This window comes from Calliphora vicina, chromosome 2 (assembly GCF_958450345.1).
Source record: "Calliphora vicina chromosome 2, idCalVici1.1, whole genome shotgun sequence".
In the NCBI taxonomy this organism is placed as follows: Eukaryota; Metazoa; Arthropoda; class Insecta; order Diptera; family Calliphoridae; genus Calliphora; species Calliphora vicina.
Window position 1 is genome coordinate 1525282 of NC_088781.1, and position 23456 is coordinate 1548737.

Genomic DNA, 23456 nt, shown 5'->3' on the forward strand with positions numbered 1-23456 from the left:
TTGAATAACTTTTACAGTTTTCATCCGATTTGAAAAATTAAAACTATGTTTTATTAAGAACTTTTCTTTATACATTGATATAAATTTTTATAAGCTTTCATATCAAAATAAGCAATGAAAAGCGACTCAAATCAAAAAAGATCGTAACAAAAACAATACTTATAACTTACAAATGTATCAATAAATGCATGTCATTTTGAAGCGTAATAAGATTTCTTTCCCAACACGTTAAAAAAATAAAAATTGAACAAAAACTGACTGAGTTGCAGATCGATAAGTTGAAAAACATCACTGTAAACGGGTTTTTCAGAATAACTTCTGAATTTGAAATGTTTCTGAAATTTTTTGACACAATTTGTAATGTACTCAGCAAGTCCTATAACCCACGCTAGGTCATTTTCCATGTTGTTTTCCATCGTTCTCTGATCATTTAGTGGTGTCCCGTTTTGGAAATTTCAAAAGGTGGCAAGTCTAGTATGGAATGTTGAATCAAATATTTGAGCAATATTGATGTCACTTACCTTATTAAAAAATATGTAGTCATCTTTAATTTTATTTTTAATTTTAACTTGCCTTTATTATGTTTTAATCAGTTACATTTATACGGCTCCATTCCCCTTTCTTTGTACACTTAAAAACTGCAGAAATAAAAAATAATTCTGCGTATTTATCAATAAAAGGATTTTTATTAATTTAACGTTTTCATAATTTAATATTAATATTGCTCACTTTATTATACCAAAATCACACACAAACTCTTTAATACATTTTTATTTTTTTTACTGATTTAATTAATAACAATTACTTTTCCTTTACCACATTTTAATTTACACATTTAACTTATTTCGAGAAGGGCAATATTTTCTAAAATTATTTATAACGAACTTTAATAAAAAACTTGACAGAAACTAAAACTTCTTGTTAAATAGAAAAAACAACGGTAAATTTGCGCCAAATGTTTTTTCTATTTTGACATTTATGTGACCAAGGCGAATTTAACAAGGTGACAGCAGTGGCGAATTGAAATAAATACAGGCGAATTCACTTATTTTTTATATATAGAGTTTGACATACGGACGTACGGGCGAATATTTTTTATATATGTAGTTTGACATTTGTGCGTACTATTTCTATAATCAGCTGTGCTGCCGATGGCACCTTATTAAATGCACCTTGTATGTGACTCTCCACAATATAAATCAAGGCGAATTTATGGAAATAAATCTATATCAAGGCGTATTAACAAGGTGAGTGCGTCCCGGCAACAAATACAACAATGCAAAAACAACAGGCAATTTGTTTTTGTTAAAATGTACGTTAAATGTCAAAATCAAGGCGAATTAAAATATTACTATGTTATTTACAATAACAAATGTAAACATAAACAATGTTTGACATATAGTGTACATAAAACCACAGCGAATTAAGAAACAGCTGATTTTATGCACTCACCTTGTTAATACGCCTTGATCTATATCAAGGCGTATTTAAAAAGGTGACAGCCAAGGCGAATCTATAGAAGGTGACGACAGAAGAACAGCTGATTATTTTTTTTATTCAGTTGTTTAGACAAGTGAACTGTCAATTCACTTGTGTTTGTTGTGGCGAAAAATACAACAAACCCAAAAGCAAAAACAACCACAGGCAACTTTGACAGTTCACTTATCTTTTTACAAAAACAAAGTACCTGTTGTTTTTGTATATGTTGTATTTGTTGTAGTTCTGTCGTCACCTTCTATAAATTCGCCTTGGTGACAGCCAAGGCGTATTTAACAAGGTGACAGCAGTGGCGAATTGAAATAAATACAGGCGAATTCACTTATTTTTTATATATAGAGTTTGACATACGGACGTACGGGCGAATATTTTTTATATATGTAGTTTGACATTTGTGCGTGCTATTTCTATAATCAGCTGTGCTGCCGATGGCACCTTATTAAATGCACATTGGTGACAGCAGTGGCGAATTGAAATAAATACAGGCGAATTCACTTATTTTTTATATATAGAGTTTGACATACGGGCGTACGGGCGTATATGTAGTTTGACATTTGTGCGAGCTATTTCTATAATCAGCTGTGCTGCCGATGGCACCTTATTAAATGCAGCTTGATCTATATCAAGGTGCATTTAATAAGGTGCCATCGGCAGCACAGCTGATTATAGAAATAGCACGCACAAATGTCAAACTTCATATATAAAGGCTGCCGATGGCACCTTATTAAATGCACCTTGGTGAAGGGTATAAAAACAGCAACAGGCAACTTTGACAGTACCTACCTTTTAACAAAAACACCTTTCTTAAGCGCACCATACACTATCAAAATACTCAGCAAGCACTATGGTAGTATTAGTGAAAATGTGTTTGTATGTGTGACACCGACAACGCTTGATGGAAAATCAAAAACATTTTGATTTTTAGCATGCTTGATGTCACTTTTTGATAGTAAATATTTCAAGGCGTTAGGTTGATGAGCGTGTCGGATGAAGAGAATAATTTTTTATATTACATATTTCGCTTATTATTTTTGATTTTTTCTTTATTCTCAACATGTTCTCGTTATTGCAATTAAAGTTGCATCCGATATTGACATTTTTAAATACATTTTGTGCAAATAAAAATTAAATATAATTCCCGCTATTGGTGTTAACACCACAAAATCAAAAATAAAATGCAGATTGACGAGTCATCAATCAAGTGTACATCAAAGCATCAAATTACACGTACACGAAAGTGACATCAAGCATTTTGATAGTGTATGGTGCCCTTTAGTGTGCCCTGATTCATACCAATACGAATTCATTCAAGGTGGTGGCAGTTCTACAAAAACAACAAATGTCAAAAAACAAAAAAATTAAACAGATAAGTATTAAAAATTAATATAGTGTAGATAATTGAATAGTGAGGGCTTTGCTTATTTATGTAAAAAATAAATATTTTGTTAATAAGGTTAGAATATATAGATATTTAAATATAAAAACAAGCTTTGACAATTGTTAGAACCAAAAAGCGAAAAAAAGTTATCAGCTGTTTGACTGACTCCACCTTGTATAAATTCGCCTTGATTCATACTTTTGCACTAACTCAATCACACACATGCATGTGTTACTTGCATGTGTAAAGGCTAGGTTAAGGATGAAGAAAAAGTATTGGAAAAATTATGTAGAACACTATAAGGATGAATATTTGGCAATGGACCTTGAAATATTTAAAATAATGAAATTTGTAGTGATTTCCAAAAATTAAAAAACGATTTTGGTGATTTCTTTGTTTTCGTTGTCTGCCTGTCTGGGTCGTTTGGTCCAAGGTGCATTTAATAAGGTGCCATCGGCAGCACAGCTGATTATAGAAATAGCACGCACAAATGTCAAACTACATATATAAAAAATATTCGCCCGTACGTCCGTATGTCAAACTCTATATATAAAAAATAAGTGAATTCGCCTGTATTTATTTCAATTCGCCACTGCTGTCACCTTGTTAAATACGCCTTGGTTTGGTCTTTCTTGTCTATTTTCTCGCCCGTTGTCTTTCCTGGTGCTCACCTGCTACTTGCTGGGCTGGTGGTGAATTTCGAAATTTTTTTCAAATATACAAAAATAAAATTGGCTGTTTTTGTTTCCAAGCACTTCCGACGGCGAATTAGTGATACCAACTCTGTTTAATTTTCTTATTGCGGCGAAAAAGTCACAAGACCTGTCAGCTGAATTTTGGTTGGTCGTATTAGCAAAAGACGAAATTTTTTCCTAGGCAATTTCTCAGCAATTTTGTGGTAAAAAATTAATAAATTTTTGGGAAAATCTATAAAGAAATTTTAAATTCTGCTTTTATTAACTAACAAACATTAGTAAAAATGTCTGACGTTAAGGATTTAATGAATTTACCCGACGAAAGTGTTGGTAAGTTACGACAAAAACGCAATAATTAAAGTGAGAAAAATCGAAAAGTCTCTATCTACATTTCTTTCAACATACAACCAATGACGATTGATTGATAAATATATTGCAGAGCTCTAAGTCATCTGACTAATAAATGCAATTATGTTTTTCTCTTTAAGATATGATTGCAGCCACATCGGTGTTGCAACAACAGGCTGCAGACATCCGTTCCAAAACCATCAACTGGGCTTCGTACATGCAATCGCAGATGATTTCCCAAGAGGACTATCATTGCATCACTGCTTTGGACAAATCAAAAGCTGCCTACCTGCAATCGAACCCAGCTCAGGCTGTAAAAACATTGTTGAATCTATTGTCGCATGTATCCAAAGACTCGACCATCCAATATATTCTTGTCATGATTGATGATTTATTGCAAGAAGATCGTTCTCGTGTCGATTTCTTCCACGAATACTGTTCAAAGCATAAGGAATGCGTCTGGGGTCCCTTCCTCAATTTGTTGAATCGCCAAGACGGTTTCATTGTCAACATGTCTTCGCGCATCTTGGCTAAAATGGCCTGTTGGGGTCATGAAATGATGCCCAAATCCGATTTGAACTTCTATTTGCAATTCTTGAAAGATCAATTGACCGTACATGTAAGTTGAATGTTTTTTTTATACTTTTTGCTTTGGGTTGTTTTCTTTTTTTAAATTTTTTGTTTGGTTTTCGGGAATATAATTTTATTACTTTTTGATTTTTTCTTCAACATAAAAATGGTATTATTGTTTAGTGTAGAAGACAACTTTCTTTTGTCATCTCTCAGATTTGCCATTAAGTTTTTGTTTAATAAATTAAAACCATCTTAGTAACTGATTAATACTGTCTTACAATTTTCTAATAATATTAATAGAAAACTCATTTAAATTTACCTTACAAAAAGAAGGTGTTAATCCATTTTATTTAACAAATTAAAAAAAATTCATGTTGTAGAAGAAATTAAAAATAATTTTATAAAAATATACATATTTAATTTATAATTATTTGTTTTTTACATTGTCTCAATGCAAAAATCAATTTATAGCCATTTTGAACATCTAATAATGAAAGTTATTAATTTCGAAAAATAACACCTCATCACCAATTTAGTTAACACATTCAACTAATATGACGCTTACAAAATATGCATGCGCTTTTGCTCTTATTTAATTACATGCTAATAAATATAAATATCCAAAAATTATTATTGAAAAAAATATGGCAAGCCTTACTTATTTAATTTTGAATCATGGTACAATAAGTTTTGATGATTTTGAATAACATCTAAATAATAAAAAAAATTGTTTATTTTTTGTATTATTATTTATAATTCTCTTAAAGTTATTTCGACATTTTATTTTTATTTATATCGAATATTTTTTGAGAACATTTTAACATATGTATTTCGATCTTGTATTTGTAAGTTTTTTTTTTTATTTTATAATTCATTCTACTTTTAAATTATGGATGATATTTTTGATATTTTACAAAAATTGTGAGCTTTTTTAAAATTTTTGAATGAAATATTTTTAGTTTAAAATCCTTATTCATATAATTTTTTAAATTTATTAAAGGTTTATAAAACAAATTTTGTACAGAAAATATTTTGTTTTATAAACATTTTATTAATTTAAAAATTGATTATAAATACGGGGGTAAGTTTTTAATGTACATATTTGGAGGAATTGGTATGCACGTAGTTGAGAATGACTGAGCAAATTGTTATATATCATTGCATTGATACTATTTCAATGTGTATTTATTTCCACACAAATGCACAAAAGTTATCATACACATATAGTAAATTTTGCACCCATTAAACTCGTTAATGTTCTTAAATTTTTTAAATTAATGAATAAAATACAAAATTTTGCAAAAGATGTTTACAGATTGATTGGTATACAAAAAAAAAAAAAAACAGACCATAAAAACTTTAAAAATAAAATATTTTCTAAAATTGTAAAGATTTGTGTTCCCTTTGTTGTGGAAAACAATTTGGAACTTTCTCTGTGCTCCTTTTCGATAAAGCTAATATGTAAAGTAGTTTTGAAACTGGACATGAACGGTATTTTCAACATCTATAACAATAAATTCTTTAATTTCAAATATTTATATAAATCTATCAAACTGTTGACATATTTCTAGTTCTTTAAATACCTCATCTGGTATATATAATCATTTCATTACCAACTACTAATTAGTGAAAAAAGGTCAGAAAACAACAACAAATTTTTTCAAAAAAAAAAAAACGTTTTATTAAAAATGCGATTTTCTTTAAGATTGGTTCGTCCCTTGAATACAGAATAATACATATGATATTGATCAAAAGTTAAATTATTGGTATTTTTTTACATAAATAAATAAAACTGTTACAGAAAATATATTAAAAACTAACAAAAATGTGTACATCTGTAAAAATCTTTGCATCCAATTGAACATTAACGGGTTCAGCATGAATTTGTAGTTTTGCACCCTTTTTAGTTAAATTAAACAAACAAACAACAAATAAACCCCATATTTCGTAAAAACTAACCCCAAGCTGCATTTGAAAAAAAATCAAGGAGTCATAAATAAGTAGACATTATTATATTAAACTACGTTTGTAAGACGTTTTCATCATGTTTAAGGCGGTTTCTTGTTAATAACATACCAAACAAAATCGCACCTAAATGGAATAATGTTTGTGTTCTGTTTACTGGTTGCCAAGAATTAAACACAAAAATTAAATAAAAATTATTTTTTTCTTTTCCCTCTGCTATCGACTACAATAAACAATAATTAAACAATTACATACTTTAAACAACAACAACAACATCTCTACAACCAACAACAACACTATCCACTATCGTACAAAATGATACTGATAAACAATGCACAACTGTTTAAAATAAAATATTACATATTCAATTTTTTTTTAAAACTTTACTTTATGTTTGCGAACTTATCACCTCCTACAACAAACACACAAACAAACAAACAAACAAACATATAAACAAAAACACTTCAACAGTGCAAGGCCTACATTAATGACATGGCAAGTTTAGCAAAACGTGTCCAAACTATTGTGGTTCACACACATGCACACAGCAAAGATCATCATGGCAAAGAGCATCACGGTAATCAGTATAGTCCCTATGGAGCCCATCATGATCAGCCACTTAACGAGTCGTATCGTGAACTGTCACCGGAACAACAAGCTGCTGTTGCTGAGGGCAAAACTATTATACCGGTAGTGTTTCCTAGTGTAGTATATTAAGCTTAAAGTGCAACAGAATCAAAAATTCAAACCATAAATGGGAATAGGAAGGAGCCATTCATTGTTATTTTAGGATTAGAGTTTTTCTGTGATTTAAATATTTTGTACAAAATCACATTTCTGTGAAACGAGCCGCACCTTGTCCGTATCAATATTAAAATCTAAAAATGTTCGCCAAGTTTAGGAATAATTAAGTGTTTTGATCCAATTTCCCTTTTATCCTCTACTTACTAACGCTACTAATTGTCTTTTACAACTCAAAACAAACGAATTATATGTATATGTAAGAAAAAGCTTTTAATGTAGTCAAATACTTGATGTATGTGTGCTACTAATGTGGTGGAAAATTTTTCTGTTTGCTCCTCTGTGTTGAATAAATTTGTGTAAAAAGCAGTCAGTTTTAATAAAATTTTGTAGTTATTTTGTTTTCTTAATTTCGAAATTTTCAATTTCGTATACATTTTCAATTTCCAATAGAAAAGATCAATTTCGAATAGAAATTTTTAATTTAGAATAGGAATTTTTAGTTCCCAACACAAATTCTTACTTTCGCAAAGACCTTTTCAATTTTGTATAGAAATATTTTATTTCTATGTATTTGGTTTTCTTTTTTTAATTTTAATTTTAAATGAAAATTTTAATTTTTTAATTCAAACAGAAGTATACAATTTCGAATACAAATATGTCATTTCTTATAAAGATTATTAGAAATCATGAATTTCGAAATACAAATATGTCATTTCTTATAAAGATTATTAGAAATCATGAATTTCGAAAACAAATTTCCAATTTCAATTGGAAGCTTTGACTAGAAATGTTCAATTTTGAACAGAAATGTTCAATTACTAATAAAAATACATAAATTTTGAATATTTTATTTCAAAAGAACATTTCAATAAAAAAAAACTTAAAATTTTGAAAACAAAATTTTCTGTTTGAAATTTAAAATTTCAATTTAATTTCGAAACAAATTTTCAACCATATTCTAATTCCTGATAATAGTAAGTTAAATAGATGATATTTACAAATAGACCTTGACAATGAAGATTGTTGATGACGCCCTTGGCAGGGTAGAAAATGCATTCCAATTTGCCAATTGTCTAAAATTTTAGTATTCAGTGATATTCTTTGAATTATTACAAATAAATTGTAATAAAAATGAACTTAAGCCTAATTAAAAATTTACTTTCAAATTATAAATTATTAATGTTTAGTATCGGAATTTTTAATTTCTAATGAAAAATTTAAATCTCTAAAAGAAATTTTCAAATTCTAAAATAATTTTTAATTTGGATATGATCATTTGATTTCGAAAAATAACCAAATTCTAAAAATGTACACAATTTTTAATTTCGAAAATAATTTCAATTTGGTATAGAAACTTTGAACTTCGAATTGAATCTTTTAATTTCGATTAGAAACTTTCAATAAAAATGATCTATGTATTTCGAAAATAACTTTTTTAATTTTCAATACGAATTTTTAATTTCAAAATAAAAAATTCAATTACGAATATCGAATAAAAAATTAACGAATTCGAAAAGAAATCTATAACAATTTTAAATATAATTTTTTGAGATTTATACAAAAAATGTTTAATTAACAATATTTTAATTTAAAATTAAAAAAAAATTTCTCGAATATATTGAAATATTTCTCTGCAAAAGTAAAAAAAAATAATTGCGAAATATTATTCACCACATTTGCGTTTTTACAATTTTTACATAAATTATCTTTTAAAACGCGTAGTAAAATATTTCTTTTCTTATATTAAATAGAATAGTATGTATCTTTTGGTGTCGGTTTCTGTTTTATTGCTTTTTATTAATTTTATTTGTAGTTTACACTTGGTGTTGTCGTCTATGATTTTTCTTATTTTTTTTTTTTATAAAAACAAAAGAAAAATGTGTGTTTTTTTTTAAATTAATCTCTACTAATTCAACCCCAAAATGATTTTATATAATAACAAGTGCAAATAATTAAACAAACAACAAATATTTTTAAAATTTACCAACGCAAATAATAATTAGGCTAACGAGTACATACAATCTGTAGCCCGTTGCTTGCAAATGATGTTGCGTATCGATGAATATCGTTTTGCTTTCGTTAGTGTCGATGGCATCAGCACTTTAATACGTATTTTGTCATCACGTGTCAACTTCCAGGTGAGTTTTTAAAAATGTAACAAAATGTTGAAAAGAAAATTAAATTATTTCTTAATACATCTAGGTTCAATACCAATTAGTATTCTGTTTGTGGGTATTGACTTTCAATCCTTTGTTGGCCACCAAAATGAACAAATTCAGCGTTATTCCTATTTTGGCCGACATTCTTAATGATTGCGCTAAGGAGAAGGTAACATTTTATAATTTTTTTTTATACTGAAAAGCATTCACATTTGTAAGTTTGGTTTAAATCCTCTAGGTAACTCGCATAATTTTGGCCGTCTTCCGCAATTTGATCGAAAAACCAACCGATAACCAAGTTGCTAAGGAACACTGCATTGCCATGGTCCAATGCAAGGTCTTGAAACAATTGTCCATTTTGGAACAACGTCGCTTTGACGATGAGGACATTACCTCCGACGTAGAATATCTTGCTGAGAAATTACAAAACTCTGTACAAGATCTTAGTTCATTCGATGAATATGCTACCGAATTGCGTAGCGCTCGTTTGGAATGGTCTCCCGTGCACAAATCCGCCAAATTCTGGCGTGAAAATGCTCAACGTTTGAATGAGAAGAACTACGAATTGTTGCGCATCCTGGTACATCTTTTGGAAACATCTAAGGATGCTATTATTTTGTCCGTAGCTTGTTTCGATATTGGCGAGTATGTTCGTCACTACCCAAGAGGAAAACAGTAAGTTAAAGAGGAACTTAAAATATAAAAACATCAATTTAATTCTATTCATCTCTATTATTCATTCTAGCGTTTTGGAACAATTAGGCGGTAAACAAATTGTTATGCAATTGTTGGGTCATGAAGATCCCAATGTACGTTATGAAGCACTTTTGGCTGTACAAAAATTGATGGTGCACAATTGGTAAGACGACCGACCCTACAAACTGTACAACATCTCATCTCGATCAACATTTATCATTTCTAATTAAATTTGAACATTTCATTTAATAATTTAGAAAACAATTGAAGAGTCCTCAAGATTACTCAAGCTTTTTTTTTATATTTTTCTATAAATTTTATTTCTCCAGGGAATACTTGGGCAAACAACTTGAAAAGGATAGCGAACAAAAACAGGGTTCAGCCCCAATTAGCGGCAAGGCCTAAAATATTTTTGTAACCTGCCTCAAACTTAATCATACAAATATGTACTATTAAAATATTACTAAAAACAGCAACAATAATTAAAAAAAAAAATGTTATTAAAATATAAGTTAAGAAAAAGAACCCCTCTACCAAAATAATTTAAAATAAGTTCTTGTTGTGTTTTATCGTTTCGAACGAAGACTTGTTTAATTGCAACTTTGGCCGTCATTGAAAAGTAGCTTTTCCTTTATTGTTTATCTAAATCATTCCAAAATTAGTTTTGTTTTATTTTTTTGGTTAAATAAGTTTGTGTGCATAAATTATAAATTTTGTTGTGTTTGTAAATATGCTCAACTCCCCAAAATGACTTGTATCTATCGTCTTTTATTAAAAGAAAAAGTATTGTAAACTGTAGTTAAAAAATCTAATAAATATATTATTCATACATACAAACAGTCGTATTTTGAAAATATTTAAATGGTCACCTTAAATTAGTTTTTAAGTTTGACCTCGCTGGTCTTTTTCGTTTTATTTTTTGTTTTATTGTTTTTGTTTGTTTAGTTTATCTATCTACAAATAAATTATGTTTTCAAATTAATATTAAATGTTATCTCTTCTTTCATATTTTATCTAGACATTTATCAATCAATGTATGAAATCAAATGCAATGTAAAATATAAAATTTAACTGAAAAAAAAAAAAAAAAATAAAAATTCATACTGTTGTTTTTCTTGTTTGTTGCTTACGTGATTAAATATGGGGTTTTTTCATAATACAACAACATAAGGTACACCCATGATTCAACAATTAGAAGGTAGAATCACTAGGGAGAGAGTTTAAAATGCTATGCCTTGTTACGTCAAATAATAGAAAAATAAAAAACAGAAATCCAAAAATTTGAAATACAGTTCAATATAATCGGAGTCATTGAAATGATGCATGCAAATCCGTGAGTGTTTCTTCAGCTCAACACCGCATGCTGCACTTCATTCTTTAATTTTATTTTCAGGACATTTTATAAATCTTACGACATTTTGTTCAAATGAACATTTAAATTTTTCAATTTAGTTAATTTTCGATGTTTTTTTTTTCAATTGTACTTTTATTTTTTATTTTATATTAGTCTGACAATTCAAGGCATGTAGAATTGAGAACATATTTTGTAGTGATTTTTTATTGCTATATTATGAGGTACACCCAGTAGAAAATAAATTCTCAAATATACAATTCTTGTAACGTCAAACAAAAGAAAATATAAAAAAATATGAAAAAAATCAAAATTAAAGTTTGACGTTAAGGGCTAAATATTGAAAACTCTCCCTAGTGATTCTACCTTCTGCAATTATTGTATCATGGGTTTTTTTATAATTTCTTGAAATAGTTATTGTAACTAAGTATGTCAATTGCTTTCAAATGATATTGGTGACGAAAAATACATAATCTAATAATAATCTATAAATAACACTCTGCTACAAAATGATACTTTTTGTCAGAACTTGAAAAGCCACCTAATGGAGTTTGTAGGCCTAGGTGAGGACATACTAAAACCGTTTTAAATGATTTTGAAACACCCTCAAAATTTTGAGTTATTTTGAAAAAACTGTTTTAGGGTAGGTCGTAGTACTTTAGTACCTCTAATTCACACATTTTGAGACCGATTTAAAAATTTTAAACAATTATGGATAGGTGTAAGTTGTGTATATATAAAATTGTGTAAGTTTTTATAAATAGTTTCGCTTTCTTTTTTATTTTATTTTCGTAATTTTTCAAATTCAACAACAGTTATTTTAATTGTTTTCTATGAAACCCTATTTGTTTTTGCACATTTGTTTTAAAGACAATTTTATGTAGACAAATACGAGACATTAGCTGTTAAAATCGGTTTATACTTGCCAAAGTTATTAAACTTTTTCGAAAAAAGTTCGATAAAATTTACATTGTAAATTAAAAATTGTACAAATATTTTTTTGTATAGGAGAGAAAATACAAAAAAGGTATTAATGAAAAGTTGAATAACTTTTACAATTTTGATCCGATTTGAATAATTAAAACCATGTTTTGTTAAGAACTAAATTTTCTTTTTATATTAAGCGACTAAAATCAAAAAAGTTGATAAATTTAGTTTTTCTTTTAGACATTCTTAACAAAAACAATACTAATGACTTACAAATGTATCAAAAAATGCACGTCATTTTAAAGCGTAATCAGTTTTATTTCCAGTTAACCAGTTAACAAATTTAAAGTCGGACAAAAACTGACTGAGTTACAGATCGATAAGTTGACGAACATCACTGAAAACGGGTTTTTTAGAATAACTTCTGAATTTGAGGGTGTTTCTGCAATTTTTTGACACAATTTGTAATGTACTCAGCAAGTCCTATAACCCACGCTGGGTCATGGGCGTAGGCGTTTTACGACAACGACAGTTTCGTACTAGATTAAAGAAATTATTCAACCTGTTTCATTAATCTAGTACGAAACTGCCGTTGTCTGCAAAAAACACTGACTTTAAAGCTTTGTAATTGTTACCAACAAATATTTATTGGATAAGAGGAAGCAGTACTTGATGGTCGACTAATTTAAGAAATGAAATTATCAATACAAATCAATTTTTTTTTTAAATAAAATATTTATGAAATACAACATGTGCAAGTTAAATTTGGCAGATTTGGTAGTTTAACATAGAATAAACCAGTGATGTTCATCCCATACAACAATTGTTTAAAAAATTTAAACACATTTGTTACGCTCTTTTAAAGAGCGTAATAAATGTCTCATTTTTTCAGAAATTCAATAAGCATTGTTGTTGGTTGGTTTTTGGATGAAGCATAGCAAACACACACGTTTCAATTACAATTGAACACAAAAAAACAAAGTTAAAAATAAATAAAAAATTTGAGAGTATTTCGGCCGTATAATGTACACATCTGCTCAAAATAATAGATACACCAAAATTTATTTTTTAAAAACGAAAAAAAATAATGGTATATTGTAAAATTATAAAAAAAATTCAGTCGATTTTTATTTATAGTTAAAAGGAGAGTAAAAAACAAAAACAAAATATTTCATAATTAATAATAAATATTATAAAGTAAATTTCTTAAATTTCGAAAAATTTGGTGCTCATAATAATAGATACATTTTTAAAAATTCTTATTAAACAAAAGCTAATAAATTTTATCTTAAAAAAATTAGTTTATTATTAAAGTAAAGCTAGTATCCAGTATATCCACCTTTGTTTTGTAAAACTTTCTCCACTCTTCTGGGCATACTGGATATCAAGTTCTGACACTTCTCCAATGGAATCTCGTACCATATTTTTTGCGTTTTCTCCCATAAATCGTCTTTATTTTTGAAAACTTCCTTCGAAAGCCTTATCTTTAATTCACTCCACAAGTTTTCTATTGGGTTTAAATCAGGGGATTGGCTGGGCCAGCTTAAAACAGGTACGTTATTCTCCAAGAACCAGTTTTTAACTAATCTTGAACTATGTTTTGGGTCGTTGTCCTGCTGGAATGTCCATATTAATGGCATATTTTCCGATGCATATGGAAGCATTACGTTTTCCAATATGTCTCTATACCCACTAGCATTCATGGTATCTTCTATTCGGAATATCGGACCAACACCATTCCATGAAAAGCAACCCCAAACCATTATGTTTCCCCCGCCATGTATTACCGTCTTTTTTGTAAATTTAACGTGGAATTCTTTTCCTTTTGGTCGGCGTACATTTCTTTGGCAGTCGTTTCCAAACAAATTTATTTTTGTTTCGTCGCTCCATAAAATATTTCTCCATTTTTTTTCGCCTTCACACCGGACCATTGTAAGTGCTCTTTAGCAAATTCTAATCTTGTCTTGATATTTTTTTGGCGCATTAGTGGCACTTTTCTGGCAATTCTTCCCGGCAATTTAGCTTGTAAAAGACGACGACGAACTGTTTGTGGACTGATTTCGTTACATAGCTCCGCAGAAATAGCTTTCGATGATATGAAAGGGTCTTTTTTAACCATAAGGACGATCCGCCTATCTGTTTCTGGACTGGTTTTCTTTGGTCTACCGCGAGTTTCTCTTTTTTGTTTTTTAGATAAAGCATTTTGGACAAAATGTAAAGATCTTCCTATGCTCTTTGCTATTTCCCGTAATGATTTTCCTTGATTTCTCATCGTTTGAACAATTTTTTTCTCATCTTCGGTACAATGATGATTTCGTCCCATTTTCTTCAAAAGAGTCCTATTTTTTATAAAATTGTTGCTAAAATTTAAATTATACTTACTGTTTCACGTAAATATGAACAAAAAATTGCACAAAAAAAAAATTGTATATAAACAAATTACAAATTACTGATGTGTATCTATTTTTATGAGCAAATAATTTTTTGTAATTCAAATAAATTCGTTTTTAAAAATCAACATGAAAGCAAATAGTTGCCAGATTTTTGACTGACATGACATTGCCAGATAGAAATTTTAATAATATGATGTATTCTTAACGCTTGCGAGGAAATTTTCAATGTTACCGCCATTTAAATTTTTTCCAATTAGGTGTATCTATTATTTTGAGCAGATGTGTATGTATATTCTTCCATTTCCTTAAAATTTAAATTATATTCATTTAATAAATTGGTTTTATTTGACAAAAATTCTAAATTTAAACTTTCTTCATTTTGTTATTATTTTAAGTGTTTGACATTATGTTTGCTGGGTAGCTCTCTCACCAAATATCTTCATTATACCCTTCACCTTCGTGAGAAGGGTATATATAAGTTTGTCATTCCGTTTGTAATTTCTACATTTTTCATTTCCGACCCTACAAAGTATATATATTCTGGATCCTTATAGATAGCGGAGTCGATTAAGCCATGTCCGTCTGTCTGTCTGTCTGTTGAAATCAGTTTTCTGAAGACCCCAGATATCTTCGGGATCCAAATCTTCAATAATTCTGTCAGACATGCTTTCGAGAATTTTGCTATTTAAAATCAGCAAAATCGGTCCACAAATGGCTGAGATATGAGGAAAAAACCAAGACAACCTCGATTTTTGACCTATTTTTTACATATATCTGGATTACTAAGACATTAATATAGACAATATGGATATCTAATGATAGATATTTCAAAGAAATTTGCAACGACGTATATAAGACCATAGTAAGTTGGACCTACAATGGGTCAAAATCGGGAAAAAAATTTTGAACCCGAATTTTTTTTTTTTTTAAAAAAAATTTAAAATTTAAAAAAAAATAAAAATTTAAAATTTAAAAAAAAAAAAAAAAAAATTTTTAAAATTTAAAAAAAAAATTTTAAATTTAAAAAAATTAAAATTTAAAATAACAATCGAAAAATTTTTTTTTTCAAAAAATTCAAAAAACAACTGGAAAAAAAATTTAATTTTGTTTACCTAAAAATATTTAAAATTTTGAAGTATAATTTGGTGAAGGGTATATAAGATTCGGCACAGCCGAATATAGCACTCTTACTTGTTTTTATTTTTGAACATCACTGATTTTAAATAGCAAAATTCTCGAAAGTATGTCTGACAGAATTGTTGAAGATTTGGATCCCGGAGATATCTGGGGCCTTCAGAAAATTGATTTCAACAGACAGACAGACGGACAGACAGACAGACGGACATGGCTTAATCGACTCCGCTATCTATAAGGATCCAGAATATATATACTTTATAGGGTCGGAAATGAAAAATGTAGAAATTACAAACGGGATGACAAACTTATATATACCCTTCTCAAGAAGCTGAAGGGTATAATAAAGTTGGACTTATCGCACCTGTTTTTTGAAAAAAGTTGCAGTTATAAAGACTCTAATGTTAAAAAATAGGCTGTTGCGCTAATCGGTCAGTTGCAATAATAGGTAGTTGCACAAATCGAGCCCGTACTGTACTAATTATTATAAAAAAAAATAAATAATGCATCCACAACAAAGGTGAAGGGTGTTTAAGATTCGGCATAGCCGAATATAGCACTCTTACTTGTTATTGTATTAAATCCAAAAGAAACGCTTCTTAAATTTCCAGTCTGTGGTCTCTTCAGTACACAGACTTTAATATTCCTAAAGCAATCATTTTAAGTAGACGTAAAACGACTAGTTGGATTTTTTCAATTAGTTATGTTAAAAAATAAAACCACGTTATTTTTAGATGTTTTTTTTAGTTACTTTTTTATGTTTTGTTTTTTTTTTATTAAATTAACTTATAATTGTTTGTTTTTTATTTGTATTTTTTCACATTAAATTTAATTTAAATAAAATTAAAATTGTCCTATGAAGAATGTTGGTTTAAGTTAACTGACATTGTTTGTTGTATCCTTTTTTTAAAATATATTTTGACGACGACAATGAATCTGCCCGCAAGAAGTTTTCAAGTAAATATAATATGTTTGTATGGATATAGTATATAATATAATTTTAGCACTCAAAAAACAAAAACTTCTTACAAAGACGATTCAAAGGTCCAACAACGTTTGTTTCCTTTGATTCCAGTAACTAGTTCATGCTTTGAACATCTCGAGAAGATACACAGAGGTCAGTTTAGTTATTGTATTTGTTTTTATTTTCGAACTTAAACTTAAATAAGAGGATGATAGTGTTTGTTGTTGTTTATTAAATTGATTGGTGGTGGTGGTTTGGTAGTGTGTTGTTGCTACTAAATTTAATTACTGTTTTTTGTTTTTGTTGTTTGTGGGAGTTTTTAGAATGATGAAATTTACTTGGTGGCAGATTTCAAGTAGGCAATGAGATCACCACGTTCATTGGGTTTCTTCAAACCGGCGAAGATCATTTTTGTGCCAGGGATGTATTTCTTGGGGTTTTCCAAGTATTCGAAGAGGGTATCCTCGTTCCAGGTGATGCCCTTGGCTTTGTTGGCATCTGTGTAAGCGAAACCGGCAGCTTGACCAGTCTTGCGACCGAACAAACCGTGCAAGTTGGGGCCAACCTTGTGTTTGCCGCCAGCTTCAACAGTGTGGCATTGAGCGCAACGTTGGACGAAGAGTTTCTTGCCCTTTTCAACATCACCAGCTGGTACACCCATGTTTAGTTATTTGATTTATAAAGTGCGGACTCTAAAAATAAACAAACAAAAAGTGTTATAGAAAAAAAAAAACAATTAATTAGATAAATCACATGTGAATGTGAAGAGAAATATTTTTATTTTGTTTTTATAGTGTTAATAAACTTGTTTGCATAATCGTTCTTGACAAACACGAGTAATTAGAGCAATTTATTGCGTCACACGAGAAGAGATAATTGGCTAGGGGTTCTAGAGAAAGATGATCAGTTACTCTATAAATTACTTAGCAGATCATTTATAGAAATAAAATTATTCACCTAGAAACTGTTAGTCATGTTAGTATTTAATTACAATTAACGATAAAGATTGGAATTACTCCAAATAAAGTTTATATTAATTTCAATTTTTATTTTGACAAAAAATAGATTTTGTAAAATTATTGAAAGTTGTGAAATATCAATTTCAATTTTTATAAATTTATTATGAATATGGGGGTAAACATGTACTAAAAATTTTGATATAATATCAAAATTTTTCTTAAAAATGTTAAACATTTTGGAAACAATTTTATAAAAATTTATTTTAAATTGTATACATTTTCCAAAACTAGTTTATTTATTGTTGGAGTATTTGAGAGACATAAAGTATTAAATGATCTGAATATCCCACTTTTAACTCCCTATTTATTACATTGAATACGTAAAGATGAAATTAATTGACAGCTAGCTCATAAAGAATATTGAGCCGACAAAAGTTCTATTGAAATCGTTAGAAAATATTATTATTAAAACAGATAACTTAACAATGCTTTGGTTGACCAAATTTGCATTCATTGTTGAATTAATTCATAATAAAATTCATTCAACCTTTGAATGATTAAATGTTTGTTAATTCAAATCTAATAGAAATTGAATGAAAACATTTTTTCCTCATTTGAATTGAAGAACAATTTAATCATTCAATAGATTTTATTAAGCTATTTTGTAATGTCTATAGAGAATTAATTCTAAAAAGCAATGAATTCACTAATTTTGAAGTATGTTTTAAGGAATTAATTCGTAATGAATTATTTAATGAAATGGTTAATAGAAAAAATATATGTAATTTGATTTTGAAAACTGAATTAATAGATTCGAATCTTTGTCTATGAGGCGTCAATCTATAATCATCGATATATTATATTATCAGAATTTTTAGGCAAAATACATCCTGAAGTTTGAGAATATGATGAATTAGAGAACAGGAAGTTAACTCCGTCTTTAAAACCATCAAATGTTTGGACAAAGTTTAGTTCAAAGTTAATTGAACAACTCATTAACTTCTACGTCCATACGTATGTTTTACGCTTTAGTTAAATTCAAAAGCCTGGACCAATGTATTCAAATCAACGATCAACAATTGTTTTTATTCAAAAAAATATACAATGAAACTATTAAGCATTTTAAGGTGGTGTTCAGTAAAAGTTTAGTGAGGTTTTTTTGGTCTCAAAAGTGACCTTGATTATAGAAAGGGAAAAGCCCTAAAACTATGTACCTAGCACAAAAATACAAAAGTGATCAATTTATTCATTTCAAGGAAGTGACATGAAAAGTGGCAACATAAATGAAAATTATGGAAAAAAATTAAAATGTTTAGTTATGACATTATCGTCGCAACTGAGAGATATATGTTTATATTTATTTATGATTAACTAATACAATTTACTTTGATTAAACTTTGCGACTAACTATTGATATCAGCTGATATTATAGTTCCTCTTAAGTAAGAGTATGTATGAACAGTCAAATATTTATATAATCAACAACAAAATATTTGGGAACCAATGGAGATACACACGCGCCAATAAAAAATAAGAATGAATAAAGAACGTGAATAAAAAAAACTACAAACAAACGAAAAAAAAAACTCATACACAAAAAGCTAGAATAAAAAAAAAATAATAAAACTACTACACTAACAACATTTGTACACTATCAAAATAATTACGTAGTTTTTATTATAGAAGTAGATTTTTTTTCTATTTCAACCTTGTTCATAAAATATTTGTATAAATGTATGTATGTATATCTCCATTGTTTTTATAAAGGAGATTTAGAGACTTACAAAAAAGTCTTCCGTTGTTTTAAATTGTATTTGAAAAAAGTTGGAATATTGTGAAATTTTTTTTTACAAAAAAAGAGCGTGCAAATATTTGAACTTGATTTGTTTTGGATGGAAATTGCTTTTTTTTAATGAAATGTCAAGTTGAACTCAAGTTACAAACGTCACGTGAAATTAATTACAGTTTTATTTTGTTGTAATTGTTCAGTAGTTTGTTTAGTTTTGATTAAATAATATTTTAGAGGTGTAAAATGATAACAGAAAGAAAGAAATGATAAAGATAATAAATAAGTAGTATTTATCGATTTTTTGCATCTTTTCTCTTACGTTAGTTCTCTTGTTTTGAAAATATGTACAAAGAAAAACACCCTGTACTAAATAACCTAATTTTTGTAGAATGTGAGTAAAAGAAAAACAAAAATGAGCACAAAATCTCAACTCCCACAACCTTGTGTTTAAAAAAAACACTTTCTTTCCATTTATTTTCTTACAAACAATTACATTTTCTTTTAGCATAGATAACATTGAAAATTTGGATAAAAGCCAAAGAAAAACTAATTTACAAAAGAAATTTACTAAGGCCGAAAACAAATTATAGAGATTTTAATTGTAAACATACAAGGGGTAAAAGAGAGGAAAACTGAAGAAAATTCTAAACACATAACACAATTTAACCACTAATTAATTATATAAGTACATATGTAGCTCTCTTTATCCATAAAATAGTTTTCTTTACAAGAAAATTGCTCTAACTAATAACAATCTTGAAAAATATTTCACATAACTCTTCTAAAAATGCCACATCTAAAGCTGTTTTTCAACCACGTGTTTAGACTTTGATCAAAAAGAATTTAAAAAAACCTTTGCAAAATCAAGAGATAAACCAGACAATACGTCATCATTAAAACATAAGTTACTCATAGAGAGCAAGAGCACTGCTTAAAAAATAAAATTAAATGACATTCGCCATGAAAAAAAAATTTACAATCATTACAAAATTAATGGGAAAAACAAACAAAATGACATTGATCTTTGTTTTGTAATCGTTAAATCATAATTTTTACAATCGAAACACCTTTCAATTTGGCTGTTTTCAAAATAAAATATTTCATTCAACAAAAGTGAAAATGAAGAAAGATGAAAAAAAATAAGAATTTCAGCCATATAAATTCATTTTACTCTTATGTAACTCTTCATATTGAAAAAAGTACATATTACAGCATTTTTACTTTTTCTGATATTTTTTTTTTGGCTCAAACACTAACTTGACCGTTTTAGTTAACATTAAGTTTCAAAATCACTCTAATAAATTAACTAACACAGGACATTAACATTATGTAATAAATTTTTATTGAAATCACAAAAAGTAGCCCAAGTCTAATCTCACTTTAATTTATTATACAACACCTTTTTTATATTTATTTAAATAATTTTTGTTCTTCACACTTATTCGATTTTTTTATTCACTAATATTTTTTAGGGGTAATTTTCCAATCAGAAATTTATTCTAGAATCTCTTCTCGTACAATTTTGTCATATAATAGCAAACAAAAAAAATACTTTACTTTTGTACTTACATTGAACACAAAAGATACAAAACGACTGTCGACGTTAATACGTTGTGCTAATATTAAATGTATGAGGAAGTACACATTTTTTAGTGTGATTTTGATTATTTAAATTAAAATTCACGAGGAAGAGCATAAGATCAACGCGCGCATTTTACCTTTTTGCAAAGAGAATTGTGTTTTAAGAGAATTTTTTATAGAGATTTATAATTGGTTATTTTTATTGTTGGTAACAGTGATGTCAACAAGATGCTTTTCATTTAGTATTTGTTAGATGACTCACAAATTGATTACAACAATTTTTATGTTTCAACGTCCAAATTATTTCAATTATTTGTAAATCAATATTCTCTGAAATGCGAGTATATAGTTTCAAAAACCAGTTCAAAAACGAAAAATTTATAAATTGATATTCTACAAATCGCATTAAACAGGGGGCCGAATTGTTGCATTCGTGTTGAGGTATATAATTTGGCACCAGGTTTGTAAAATGATTAAATTATGTGGTTTCGATTTGGAGAACACCTATGTATTTGAATTAATTTTAAAAACAAAAACGTTACTCGGATTCGGTTTACAGAATATGAGGGTATTACCACCCCAATTCGCGATGTATTGTACAATAAAAATTTTATTATTAATAATTCGTTTATGATTTTTAAAAAAATAAATATAATTCATTACAAATTATAGGGGGGTCAGACGGCATGTATTGCTTGTGTATTGGGACATGTATTCGATACATATGGAATTCCATGTGTATGTCAAAATTCACGTTATACATGTGATTCATAATTTCCACGTTCAAACGTACATATGTAATTGCATGTGACATAACCTCTATTAGTTTATATGTTTGTTGTTTTTAACAATATATTTATTTAAAACATTTTTAAATCACAATATATATATTTAATGCAATGAAATTTATTTTGTTATGATTTTTCTTTACTCTTTTTTGTTTTGTTTTTTTTATTTTGCACTCACACAGTGTTGTATTTCAAAATACAACTCTGTTATACACACGAAAATAGAACATGCTCTAATTGCCAAAAATGTCACGAGTAATACACATGTATTTTACATACACAAAGTTTCATATGGATCACACGGCATGTATATGTTTACATATGGAAAAATGTCCCAATACATGGCACAAAACACCAGCAATACATGCCGTCTGACCCCCCTTTTAATAAAAATTTCAGATATAACAAACAAGTTTCTGAAATGTTTGTGGTTTTATGAAGAAATGTTGACAACACTCGTGTTGCAAATTATAAGAGCATGTTGTTCATATTAAGAGAGTGACCAAAGGCAAGATTTTTTAGGGTTGTATTTTTTTGGAAAAGCTGTTGAAAAGCTTTCATTCAGTAACAGTGTTGTATTTAAAGTATTATTATATTTGTATAATAGAGTTAGCAGTTAGGTTAATACATTTGTATAAATACATATAAAGTATAATTCGTAATATTCAGTAACCGTAACTGTTATGATTTTTATTATAGAATTTAAATACTAACAGTTATTTTTAGTTGCTAAATCACTAATATCTTAGCAAAAAATTTAACAAATATCGCCAATTAGCAAAAAAATCACCATAAATAAAAAGAACAAAAGCCACAACAAATCAAATAAAATAACACCGTTACCGCAAAGCTACCGTTACCGAAATAACTGCAATTTCCGTTACCGATATAATCGTAATTAACGTTGCCTTTAAATACCGTTCCGTTATTTTATAAATAATTTGAAATTATTAAAATACAAAATTTTGATTATTAATAATTTAAGTGAGACCGAAATTACCGTTATCGTTACCGATATAACAGAAAAACCCGAAATAAACCAAAATAATCCAAATTAGCGTTACTGTTACCTTTTAACCGTTTCGAAACGGTAGCCAATCTTGGAAAACCCCAAATTAATTTCCAAAATATCAAAATATTTTTTCGGTATTTTAGAGATTTGCCGATTATTTGTATTTTGTTAATTTATTTTGAATTTCTATATTTTTGTTTTTTGGAGATTTTTACTAGAGTCCTGCATGGGTGACTCTATTTGTCACACACAATGAGTAATCCATTGCTTTGCACTCAACTCAATTTGTTGTTTTGAATATTATTTACAAAGTGTACGTACCATAGAGAAAACACATAGAGCGGAAACTCTCCTGTCAAAGACCTAACTCAATTGTCAAAAACCTAAGTGGTGAGAATGTATTAGTAAAAAAAACTATGTGAAAACAAAAACAACAGTCGTATGTGTAACTTTTTTGAGTAATTTTTTTGTTTGAGTTTTTTTCGAGTTTCCGCTCTATGTTC

The 23456-nt window shown here is 28.3% G+C and overlaps 2 protein-coding genes across 5 annotated transcripts; one reads left to right on the top strand and one right to left on the bottom strand.

The window, feature by feature from the left end:
* Positions 1 to 3673: 3673 nt before the first annotated feature.
* VhaSFD (V-type proton ATPase subunit VhaSFD) lies at positions 3674 to 10886 on the top strand. Of its 3 annotated transcripts, XM_065499386.1 has the most exons (9): positions 3674 to 3773; positions 3850 to 3900; positions 4059 to 4537; positions 6928 to 7146; positions 9204 to 9338; positions 9403 to 9528; positions 9598 to 10034; positions 10105 to 10218; positions 10385 to 10886. In XM_065499386.1, the coding sequence occupies exons 2-9, from the start codon at positions 3855 to 3857 to the stop codon at positions 10458 to 10460; spliced, it is 1632 nt and encodes a 543-aa protein (XP_065355458.1). In that variant the 5' UTR covers positions 3674 to 3773; positions 3850 to 3854; the 3' UTR covers positions 10461 to 10886. The 3 variants fall into 3 exon arrangements, with proteins under 3 accessions (XP_065355458.1, XP_065355457.1, XP_065355459.1); XM_065499385.1 differs by having other exon boundaries at positions 3687 to 3900; XM_065499387.1 differs by lacking the exon at positions 6928 to 7146 and having other exon boundaries at positions 3689 to 3900.
* Positions 10887 to 16584: 5698 nt separating this feature from the next.
* On the bottom strand, positions 16585 to 21284 carry LOC135951518 (cytochrome c-2). 2 transcript variants are annotated; one of them, XM_065501178.1, is made up of 2 exons: positions 21142 to 21284; positions 16585 to 17516 (listed from the first exon to the last, which is right to left on the bottom strand). In XM_065501178.1, exon 2 carries the CDS (start codon positions 17483 to 17485, stop codon positions 17159 to 17161), a length of 327 nt encoding a protein of 108 aa, XP_065357250.1. In that variant the 5' UTR covers positions 17486 to 17516; positions 21142 to 21284; the 3' UTR covers positions 16585 to 17158. The 2 variants fall into 2 exon arrangements, with proteins under 2 accessions (XP_065357250.1, XP_065357251.1); XM_065501179.1 differs by lacking the exon at positions 21142 to 21284 and adding an exon at positions 20972 to 20989.
* Positions 21285 to 23456: the final 2172 nt, after the last annotated feature.

Excerpts from the sequence above, each read along its gene's own strand:
- VhaSFD (XM_065499386.1), top strand. The coding sequence starts at position 3,855 with ATGTCTGACGTTAAGGATTTAATGAATTTACCCGACGAAAGTGTTG. Across the intron at positions 3,901-4,058 it reads TTTACCCGACGAAAGTGTTG|ATATGATTGCAGCCACATCG; the intron begins GTAAGTTACGAC and ends TTTCTCTTTAAG. Across the intron at positions 4,538-6,927 it reads AAGATCAATTGACCGTACAT|TGCAAGGCCTACATTAATGA; the intron begins GTAAGTTGAATG and ends ACACTTCAACAG.
- LOC135951518 (XM_065501178.1), bottom strand. The coding sequence starts at position 17,485 with ATGGGTGTACCAGCTGGTGATGTTGAAAAGGGCAAGAAACTCTTCGTC.